At 34.2% G+C, this 11,805-nt stretch overlaps 2 protein-coding genes across 3 annotated transcripts in view; one reads left to right on the forward strand and one right to left on the reverse strand.

Moving 5' to 3' along the window:
• The window catches only part of LOC112046740 (dnaJ homolog subfamily C member 13), a 40,454-nt gene extending 36,026 nt beyond the window's left edge, over positions 1-4,428 (reverse strand). For both annotated transcript variants that reach the window (XM_052887662.1, XM_024083506.2), the window contains exons 1-4: positions 4,280-4,428; positions 2,303-2,652; positions 1,101-1,447; positions 185-320 (exon numbers count right to left, since the gene is read on the reverse strand). In XM_052887662.1, coding sequence (XP_052743622.1) covers positions 185-320; positions 1,101-1,447; positions 2,303-2,641 — 822 coding nt within the window. In that variant the 5' untranslated portion in view covers positions 2,642-2,652; positions 4,280-4,428. The remainder of the gene's footprint in view (positions 1-184; positions 321-1,100; positions 1,448-2,302; positions 2,653-4,279) is intronic.
• Positions 4,429-4,668: 240 nt separating this feature from the next.
• On the forward strand, positions 4,669-10,506 carry LOC112046752 (serine--tRNA ligase, cytoplasmic). The gene is made up of 8 exons (XM_024083522.2): positions 4,669-5,110; positions 5,751-5,967; positions 6,374-6,534; positions 7,099-7,280; positions 7,523-7,613; positions 8,114-8,370; positions 8,721-8,847; positions 9,758-10,506. Exons 1-8 carry the CDS (start codon positions 4,790-4,792, stop codon positions 9,890-9,892), a joined length of 1,491 nt encoding a protein of 496 aa, XP_023939290.1. The 5' UTR covers positions 4,669-4,789; the 3' UTR covers positions 9,893-10,506.
• The last annotated feature ends 1,299 nt before the right edge of the window (positions 10,507-11,805 follow it).

Below are 11,805 nucleotides of genomic sequence, written 5' to 3' on the forward strand. Positions count from 1 at the left end.
ACGCGTGAACAGCTGGACCGATTTCACTATTTTTTCATGTGTTTGCTTTTTGTCAGGAGAAGGATCTTATGACAGAAAAAAATAGAGGTAGGGTAGGGACAGTTGAAAGTTTACATCGAGTTTCACGCGGACGAAGTCGCGGGCGTCCGCTAGGTAAATATAATAAACTCAAAATGAAACGTACTGAGTAAGTCTGTGGATCTCTCTCCAGTATGCAAGTGTCGGAGAGGCAGAGGGTTCTGCGCATCGGCTCCATGTGTCGCGCCGGGTTCACTTTGTGTACCATGAACTCGCTGAGGGACGTTTGGTGTTGGTCGCCACTGGAAATAACAAACATTAAATTGTTATTCTTGTTAGGGTTCATTTACACAAGCAGCAACTGCTACCGCCGACTGCAGTCGGCGATTGCGATATAGATAAATATATGATAATATAGATCGGCGATATAGATTAATATATGCATTTAGGTACAATGTATGTTGGAAAAGGGATAAAGGAGATAGCAGTCTATAATTTTTTAAGGTAGGTAGGTAGGTAGGTATAAATCAAGCAATAAAAAACGAAGGCATGCAATCATACACACATAGGGTTTGGATACAAAACCACCTTTCTCAATTAACATGGTAATAATAGTAAAGGATTATTTGTTTTATTATTTTTTACAGCTATTGCTCTATCAAATAAAACACAGGACACAATCATCGTAAACATGATATATCATATAATATGTATATTGTAAATAGGGCAGAGATAACCTGAGTTGAAGGTCACATGAATCAGTTTAATTAAACAGTTTGCGCAAAGCAATTACATTAATAAAAATTACTTTATATTAATTAGGAGGATAGAGCAGGATATCCTGAAGCATATATTATTACAAAACGAAAACAAATATAGTATGTTCCTCCTACCCAGAAATTGCATTGTTATGAAAAAATAAATAAGGTTTGTTATATGCACCATGTGCTAGTTTGATTCTTTTAATTTTACAGCAATTCTACCTACCTACAATAATACCTCCTTCATAATATAAGACATAAGACATAGTTACAGCATATAAATGAATCCACAATTTTCCTAACAATTAAAAATCATCTCACCTGTACTTGCCAAATCTTTGATTATGATAGTCGTCCAGAGTGATTGTGGCTGACAACACTTTAATACTGATGTTTATAGTCAAATTGGCCATTTCTAGCATCTTGTTTATTATTATTTGATGGTCCAAAACATTGGAGAACAGGTGTAGGCGACTGTAACCGCCGACAGCTAGTACAAATCCTCCCGGTATATCCCTTACTTGGAGAATTCCCTGTATATCACTGTAAGGATAGCTTGCTAGGAGTGTATGTGTTGAAGGATCAAGTTGTTCCAAAGAACATGGTCCCACTTCCAGAACAATGGGGAGTCTAGTGCCACTCCAATGGTGTTTGTACGAGTGATATCTCTGTAAAAAGTTATAAGCAAAATTAATTGCTATATCTTGGAACAAAAGTAAAAAGGGACAAACAGAAAGCCTATCTAATTTTTTTTTTTCATTTAAAGAGTAACATCATAAAAATACCCCAAATTCACACAGGAGACATTGCAGGTGTCTACTACATTTAAACATAATAATATGTCACCTATACATTTTACAAAATATTTTATGTTAATAAAAAAAATTACTGTGTAAGTGCATTGTTAGATTTAACCTTAGCTACCTAAACATACATGAACAAAATGTCTATTAATAGAATTGCTAATCATCTATAAATGTAAACAAGCATAACAAAGGTTTTATAAATCAATTTCAGTGTTTGTTTGTGCGGAATCTTAGTTGTAGCATGTGCATGAAACGGGTAGGGTAGGGGAAGAGTTGGGTAGGGGTAGTTGAAAGTTTACATCGAGTTTCATGCGGACTAAGTCGTGGGCTAGACAACCTTTGGATAAAGGAAGTAATGTAATTATATGCAGGATTGTGCAACAAAAAAAAAACGTATATTTATTTATACTTAATTTTAATTAGGTTTTTAGTTACTATTCACATTACTGAAACTGAAAAATAAATTGTTGAGACTCTCACAGAAAAAATAAGGTTAAGCCATATGGTTTGTTATTCTATGTTAGGATTATAGCAATAGTTATCGTAAAAATTATATACTGTGCAGAATAAGTTCCAAATGCATGTAGTAATTCCATATGGAATGTGTTGCCTAAGTCTAGTATAACACTGTTTCCATAACTTTTCATGTTCAAAACTACTTTTTGGCGTTAACCAATATTCTGCAGAAGCATGGCAGAGTCAATGTAAAATACTCACATAAATATCTTTAGGTTTCTCTGCAAACAAATGCCTGTACTTGAAAGCCTCAGTTATGATAAGGGATTTGTGTTCCGACGAAAACTTCATTGAATCATTTTTCTTATCTTTCTTCATAAACAGTGTGAAATCATTATTGTTGGCAATGTTGGAATGCTTCGCTGAAGACAATGTGATCACATCTGAATACTGCCACTTGTTGGTCACTTCCAAGCGGTCAGGGTTGTATGTGGTAATTCCATGAGTTCCAATAGAAAACACTCTCTTGTACTTCCCCTTCCAGGAGTGTTTCATAACAAGGAAGGTGGCCACATCTTGGTTGTCTTTTAATGGCATCATCTTAACATTGCCTGGGAAATGAGCTTTTATGAATATATAGAATCGTTTTTCAAACAAACAAATACATTTTAATTTTTTAATTAACCAAAATACACTTTTCCACCAACTAAGTGAACAGTCAATGGTAGGACCAAAGGCAAACCTGAGGTCTCAGTATTTATAGTGTAATTGCTTAAACTATAGAGCTGTTAATTAGTAAATAATTTAATAATTTAAATAATATTAATTAATAATTAGCTTTCATCATTTACATCTATATACTGGGTGCTTGGGAGTATTTCTCATAGCTCTGGGGTTATATTCTTTACCAAAAATTAATTAAAAATGTTCTAAAATTAATATTAATATTTGTAGGTGTATAAATAAAGGCATGTGCAACATGGATGGTTGGAATTATTTTAATTACTTTGTATGAAAACAGAAAAGTTTTTATTTTTTAGTTAAAAAAAATATTAGAAATGTAATTCGGCTCCTATAAGTGAACTCGTCAACACCTAATGGTCTACCATGGTTTCTAAATACACATGTAGAAAATTCAGAAAATTCTCAGGTTTGCAGGTTTCCACATTATGTTTCTTCTTCACACATTGGAGGCATGTGATATTGAATATCTTAGATAATTAGCTTTAGATAATTTTACAAATAATAATAAATTGATAATTAATAAAAGGAATGAAAGATATCCAAGATGGAGGTCTGAGGTGGCATTACGAGTAATAAGAAGTACTTTTTTGACTTACTTATTTTAATTTTCTTTAAAAATAGTGCGCATAGTTACCAAGTAAATAAGGACACTACCTTTGTTCAATTATCATATATGAACAAGGATGCAAGGAAATATAATTATAAATTAGCTTTAGAAAGAAAAATAAAAATGTTTAGAGATTCCTAGTTTGTTTCCTCATATTAATAGCTTTAGCTTTGATCAGCATTGCTAATTAATGTCCTACTGGCTATGCCAGACTGGTCAGTAAATAAGCAATTCTAGTAAAATGGAAAACTGTGAAGAATGAAATTAAGAAAAAGTGTTGTACCATTGTTAAATTTATATCCGCCCATTAAAACTGCAATGTCATTTAACCACCAAGTGAAATTTCAATTATATGTACCAGGTTATAACGTATATTACAATTATTTATACAAAATCAACAAACTGAGAGTGGAGAAATACGTATGGAGACATCAGCTGACGCTCTTTCTAGATAGAGGTACATTTAAAAAATGTTAATTCGAGATTTTCCCGGAAAATAGCTACATAATTAAATATTGCTCATGATGATTTAATAACAATAGTAGCACTATATGGAAAGAACCACATTTGCTTTTTTTATACAGCTTAGATTAGGACCCTAACTAAAGCTATGCAACTATCCAACAGGTAACGTAAAATAAGATTAGTATTACTTTAACCGATCGTAGAACACCCAAAGCGGTGTAAAACGACATATTATATCTTAAGTTGTTCGTCAATTCGTTTAAATAACGCTCGAATACTGTAATAAAACTGTTTATTCCTAAATTTCCAATACGTATCCTCCCCTTTGTAAATACGAGGAACTTGATATTCAAGACGTGTAAACAATATGCGGAGCATAACAAACCCAACTCCGCGTAAGTACAGGATAAAAATTTACTTACAGTTTTTAGATGGACGTGTAAAGTTTAATATTTCATCTGATAACCGATAGAAATATCATAATATACAAAACATTCACAAAATACGAAAAAGATGAGCTCAAAATTACTCGACCAATCATTTGACATAACCATAGCAGAGAAAAGTAAATTTTAGAATATCACCAAAGATCATAGCAAATTATTAGCAAATATTATCTGTGAAATGAGAGAGGAAAATGTTCAGACTCAAAAGGCTAGAGTTCAAAGCAAAAAAGATATAAAAATAAAATTAAAATTAAACTTAACAAAATAAAATTAAAAAAAGCCAGTTTGAAAATACTAGTGCACTGATTTCTGAACGGTACTTTCACTTTTTTGTCAACGACTAACGTCAAAGTCAATGTCGTGCAATGTCGTGTAATGTCAAGTGAAATCATCATCGTGTTGGTGAAGTGAAATGTGGATAAATTTGAAAAAAGATAACTTGTTTTAATAGTTTAGAAAAAAGTACATATTCCTATTTCCTACACCATGGTTCTAGATTTAGACCTATTCCGTGCCGACAAAGATGGAGATCCGGATAAAATTCGCGAAAATCAGCGTAAACGATTCAAAGACGTTGGTTTGGTGGATACTGTGGTGGAACAGGATACCCTATGGCGAAAATTACGCCACGACGCCGACAATTTGAATAAACTTAAAAATGTGTGTAGCAAAGAGATCGGTCAAAAGATGAAAAGCAAAGAGCCTGTTGGTCCTGAAGACGAGCCAGTACCTCAAGAAGTCAGTGATAACCTCATCAACTTGACCGGTGAACAGCTCCGACCACTCACCGTGAATCAAATCAAAAAGGTAGATAAAAGTGAATAATGAGTTAAAGTTACAGTAATTGGTTGCATATTGTTAAAATACTTAGGCATAGGATATCTTTTCAAATGTATCACTCCATATGGTATATGTCTATTTGGATCAACAAATTGCTAAATTAAAAACTATGTACAAAGAAGGCTGCAAATCACTTCGAAAATTTACTTTAAATTTATAATCTTTAGCTAAACAACCATAATCACCAATAGTTGTTCTATTTTAATTTATAAGAAGCCTCAAGAGAGAGATTGGACTCCAAGTTCTACATTTATTCTTCTCACGGCTAAACAGATGAACCAATTTATTACTAATAATAGAATTTTGGTGTTATGATAAATGGAACCTTGGAGCAGAACATAGGCTACTTTTTAACCCTAAAATAAAAAGAACAGGAGTTGAAATAGAGGTTGAAAGTTTGTAGAGAAAGTTAAGTAACTATAACTATAAAAATGGTTTTAGAGTTATAGTTATAAAAACAGACAGACACACAGACTTACTTATGCATTTATAATATGGATTTAATTAGTATGGATTATTATAGCTTAATTGTATGTTAGTTATGTCCAAAATAAATATTTTTAATAAAAAAATGTATATGAATAACAAAACTGCATTTTATCTGTAGGTAAGATTACTAATAGATGATGCAATCACAAAGAATGAGCTGGGTCTTGTCACAGCTGAGAAAGCTCGTTCAGCTGCTCTCAGAGAAGTGGGCAACCACTTGCATGAATCTGTGCCAGTAGATGATGATGAGGACCACAATGGCATTGAGAGAACATTTGGAGATTGTGCAGTTAGACAAAAGTACTCACATGTGGATCTCATATGTATGATAGATGGTAAGTTTGTGGTTTATTATTGTAAATAAATTATTATATAACCAAAATATTGTTTTCTCTTTTGGTTGAGAATTTGTCTTTTTTGTATTCTATACAAGATACCCCTTGACCACAATCTCACCTGATGGTAAGGGTTCATTTACATGAGCAGCATGTTGCCAATGGCAGTTGCCAACTTTCAGATACAGTCTACGGCAGTTGACTGCAGTCATCGGTAGCAGTTCCCTCTGCTTCTCCCTCTATTTCTTATGAATAAGATATAACCAATAATTATTTTTTAAAGTACCTAGTTGTTAAAACTTGAAAGATTCACTTGTTTACCTCTGTCCATTTTTTGTTGTTGTTGTTTTAATATCAGTTAAATGAATTTAGAAAAACTTTATTAAATTAAAAGCAACTGTTTCAGGTATGGATGGTGAGAGAGGAGCAGCAGTGGCAGGGGGTCGAGGCTACTATCTCAAAGGGCCCGCCGTATTCCTGGAGCAGGCCTTAGTTCAGCTCTCACTTAGGATATTATTGAAAAAGGGTTATACACCCCTTTACACACCTTTCTTTATGAGAAAAGAGGTATGTATTATTTTTGGTTGACTCTGATGCAAGTTATTTCTATAGTATCTTAATGGAACCTCTGCATAAATTAGCTTGTAATACAGGTTTTTAAAATATGTTGATTAAGTATTCAAAATATGAATGCCTTATAAATTTGAGGAACTAGCTGACGCCCGCGACATTGTCCACATGAAACTCGATATAAACTTTCAACAAAGATAATATATAGCCTTATCAATGGCCTATCTAACACTGAAAGAATTATTGAAATCAGACCAATAGTTCCTGAGCGCATTCAAGCAAACAAACAAACTCTTCGGCTTTATAATATTAGTATAGATGTCCTAGATTTGATATAAACCATCAAACAAAATTTGTTTCACAAACCATCAAAAAACACGCAATATTAATTATGTAAAATTATTCAAATTATTTTCAAAGTTTGCTCAGTTTCTACTCTAGTATTGTAGAATAGATTAGTGTAATGATTAATTTATTAAAATATAAATAAACAAGGAAAAAATAACCACACTAAATAAATAATAATGTTAAATGAATCAAAATAAATAATTATTATTGTAGGTGATGCAAGAAGTTGCTCAACTAGCCCAATTTGATGAAGAACTGTACAAGGTGGTGGGAAAAGGTTCAGAGAACAAAGGAGATGCTGTCGTTGAGGAGAAATATCTCATTGCTACCTCAGAGCAACCAATTGCTGCATACCACAGGGATGAATGGATTCCAGAAGCTTCTTTGCCTATTAGGTATGATTATAATTTAACTAGGTATCATATCCCGCAAGAAAGTATGTTAGTTGTACTTATCACTATCTCTGGTCAGATCTCAACAACAGCTTGAATAGCAGTATACAGTATAAAAAAAATATAACACAACTGAAAAGTCATCATCAAGTCATCAAGAAAAAAACATGCCCTGGGCCGGATTCGAACCTATGCCTTCCGAATTTAATCTGTTACGATTAACTATAAGATAATATGTTATTCAGGTATGCTGGTCTGTCCACGTGTTTCCGACAAGAAGTCGGATCCCACGGCCGAGACACTCGCGGCATTTTTAGAGTACATCAGTTTGAAAAGGTATGTTTAAAATGCTTAAAGAAGAAGAAGCCTACAATAGGCTAGTTATCTTTATTTTAGTAGTTCATTATTGTTCTACTACAGTAATTACATGAAAATATTACTTTTTAAATGTGTTTTTGACAATATGAGCCGAAACGCCTGTCAGCCATGACAGTCTATACTTCAACTGTTTCATAATGTCCCTACAATAAATCCCATACAAATGAAGCATTTAACAAAAAGATTAGTTAACAATTAGTTCCACGTTTAGTACATCAAGGGTGTTAGTGACGTCACAACGACCACAGCGTTTTTGACGTTTTTTGAAAATTTGAGAAAATACGTGTTATTTAAATCAAGTTTGAATAGAAATCCTTAAGTTTTATTAATTGATATCGATATAATTCGGACCCTTATTCCATGTACTACACAAAATTAATATTGTTTATATTAAATTTCATATGAGTCAACTACCCTATTCCGTAAGATCCATAATACTTGAATTTTTCTATTCACAGGTAGAGCAATTCGTCCTGACATCTCCCCATGATAATGCTTCATGGAATATGATGGATGAGATGATTGGCAACGCCGAAGAGTTCTGTCAAATACTCGGCATTCCTTATCGCGTCGTGAACATCGTCTCTGGCGCGCTGAACCACGCCGCTGCCAAGAAGTTGGACCTTGAGGCCTGGTTCCCAGGGTCTGGCGCCTTCCGAGAGCTGGTCTCATGCAGCAACTGTTTGGAATATCAGGCTAGGAGACTGTTGGTCAGGTAATCATTTTTTGAAAATCCCATATTTACAAGCATTTTCATAGGAGTCAAAGACGTCAGTAAAGCCCCGTGACTGTGGGGCCATAGACGCCTGGCATAGCGAATAAGTGGCATAGAGATTTATTCATTTAGACATGAAAATTGATAATTTAATGCTTTGATTTGATTGTTGAACAAGTTTTTGATTTACAGGAAAGTATCAAACAACTATCCATTTCCATTTCCAACAAGAATCCAACAGGCTTTTTTTAAACTCAAATTCTTAAAACAGTCTACAACTAATCTGTGAACATATATGACAAACCATAGACTAACCTTTTTTAAGTCGCTTAAAACTATATGATCCACAGATACGGGCAAACAAAGAAAATGAACGCGGCCACAGAGTACGTGCACATGCTGAACGCGACGCTGTGCGCCACCACGCGCGTCATCTGCGCGCTGCTGGAGGTGCACCAGACTGAGGAGGGCATCAAGGTATACCATGCATGGCCGGTCCGTCCATACGGCGAACGGAGCAGTCGCTCCAGGCGCCAAATCCTAGAAAGCGCCTAAATGATAATCCTTCTCAACCATAGAAAATACTGCGCCTGATATTCAATTGGTCACCCCAGAGTATGGTCGAGATCTTCGCGTTCCATTCTTACTTTACACTCATGACTGTGATATTATTCAATTTGTTTTATACATTACTAGCGGACGCCCGCGACTTCGTCCGCGTGAAACTAAATGTAAACTTTCACCTACCCCTATTCTACCCTAATCCCTACCCTACCTCTACACTACCCCTACCCCTACCCTACCCAACCCAACCCAACTCTACCCTACCCCACCCCTATCTCACCCCTATCCTACCACTTCCCTATCCTACCTTGGTAAATTGTTTTACCAATTGAAAGCTACGTTATTTGCGAGTGTCATATAAAAATAGATGTTGGCCTATTCTCATAGATACCGGATAAGCACAAAAAATTTCATCAAAATCGGTCAAGCCGTTTCGGAGGAGTATGGCAACGAAAACTGTGTCACGAGAATTTTATATATTAGATTAATTTAGAATTTAAACTATCGTGAGTGTTATTAATATTAATTTACTATACAAAAAACGGCTAAAACTCACGTGATACAAAGTCGGAGTATGCCTGACTAGTTTTGAACCCATACGGGGCCCTTAGTCATGAAATAGTTCTTGCAACGCGGCACGATCCAAACTGCGAAGCGGCGGCTCGGCGCGCAGCCGCTCGCATCGCGCGTTTGGAGAGGAGCTGAGCGGTGGAGAGTTAAGTTAGTTGTCTTGTAAGCAAACCGAGCTAACACTATCTTGTTCCAAGTTTTTTGTTTTGTTTTGTTGTTTGTTTTGTTATTATTTTATTACAATTTATCACAGGTGCCTGAGGTGTTGAAAGATTGGATGCCGGAGCAGTATCAAGAGCTCATACCGTTCGTGAAGCCGGCGCCTATAGACGTCGAAGCCGCGGCCGCCGCCAAGAAGGGCAAGAAACAGAATGAGAAAAAGCAATAGTGCCTTCTGTATTGCAAACGTTGTTATATTGCGATCGTCGCGAGGCTTTGTTATTGGCTGGAGATTATCCCCCGAAATATAAAAAACTTGTGCTAATATAACGATATTTAAAAAAAATCGTTTTAATATATTAAAGACAGTATTTCTATGTATTTATCTTACAGCCACAGAATTTCTATAACTGCAATTTTCGTCACAAAATGGATTCAATGCACATTCACTTTTTTCAACTTGTATCTTTGATTGTTAAACACACAAAGTCTTGGTATCCAAGCGTGCCCTTCAAAAATAGGATGTCTTAAATAAAAATGCCACGCATATTATTTATTTGCAGCATTATTTCTTTAGATTGCTTTCTATTATTTTGGAATCTGTATTAACTAGACCGTAAACAACTCTCGTGACATCATCCTAGGTATATCAAAAAAATTTAGGCACTTTTCAAGCATCAGCCAATATACAAGATTGCGATAATTCCAATAGCAACATCTAATAATCTGTAATAAGGGTGTAAGTTTATTCATTTTCCGCATTAAATGCATTTAACTTATTTCTATTTAGCTTAAAGTTTATATCTGTCCGTTTACATTAATAAATGAATGAGCTTTTCTGGATATATTGTTTTATTTTTGATATATCATTTCAATGATTAAAAGAACATCTTTTTAAGATTTTATAAGATTTATTTTGACAAATAAGTTACATATATTATGCAAACTTAATCTATATAATCCTAGAGACGGTACAAAATGATTATAAGTCTCAGGGTTCTTTTATACAAATGCCAACAGACCCGTCAGAATTGTTCCATCTGAATATTGCATTAATTATTTATGAAGTTGTTATATTTTTAAATTTTTATGATGAACGGTGGGGAGGTAAAGTTTTGGAACTATGATTAGATATTATGTGAACAATCTAAAAAAAATATTGCAATGCTGCCTATCTAGATGGTTAAAACAGAAATGAAACTGGAATAATCAGTGGTTCTGGGCCATACCATATAATTTGGCAATTAAATTTCTTTTTTGAAGTTGATTAAAAAAAAATTGGAAAGCAAACAAATCTGTTTTCTTGCTGATTAACAAACAGTCGTTTAGAACGCTTGGTATAAATAAATATATGATTTAAAATAGGTTTACTTTTCTCTGACTTGTTGCAGTCCATCAAACTGACTGTTCCTGTTGATTGATTCAACTTAACATTAGTTGCAGCTGTGCCATTAGAGAGATTTTATCAAGCAAAATACATTGGACTGATTATGTTGTGGGTTTTCAGTATGTAGTAATAGGGTCTAACATAAAATATAGGTCATCTAAAACAGATTTCGCTCAGTGGACCTGTAGAATTGAGCCACGTATAGTGTACCTAAACTTACCTTACCAATGTGACGAATTACGTAACAAAAGCTTTAGGTACTTATTTACTAAATTGCATGATGATAATGATAACATTTTCATTTAACCGTTTCAACCCCATCTAATTAAATCAATAAACTACATACTTAATTGAATGGTCATACAAGTGTATGACTCACTATCATGAATTTGTTAATTAGGTACAATTGCACATTATTCACCTAAAGTTCCACTTTACAATTACATGCATTAAAAATCATTTTATAGTACTGCACAAAATAGAAATTGTGATCTCTTAAAGGTGGGCACTGACCAGAGTTATGAAGCATAATGTAAGCTATAGTGAACTTGTGCAATCTTTTTATCCTATTCCTGGGCTTTTTTCCACACTTGATCATAAGTAATAATGCTCATTGTGCATCTTCAGGCATACTAGCTGGCTCTTTATGCAGTGTTACCAACTCTCCAAAATATTTATCCCTAAAGTTTGTGTCAAAAACCCCTAAAATCTCCTTAATTATTGAGTTGTCCCCCTAAAAAATATAAATTCATAAT

The sequence above is a fragment of the Bicyclus anynana genome, chromosome 20 (genome assembly GCF_947172395.1).
Source record: "Bicyclus anynana chromosome 20, ilBicAnyn1.1, whole genome shotgun sequence".
In the NCBI taxonomy this organism is placed as follows: Eukaryota; Metazoa; Arthropoda; class Insecta; order Lepidoptera; family Nymphalidae; genus Bicyclus; species Bicyclus anynana.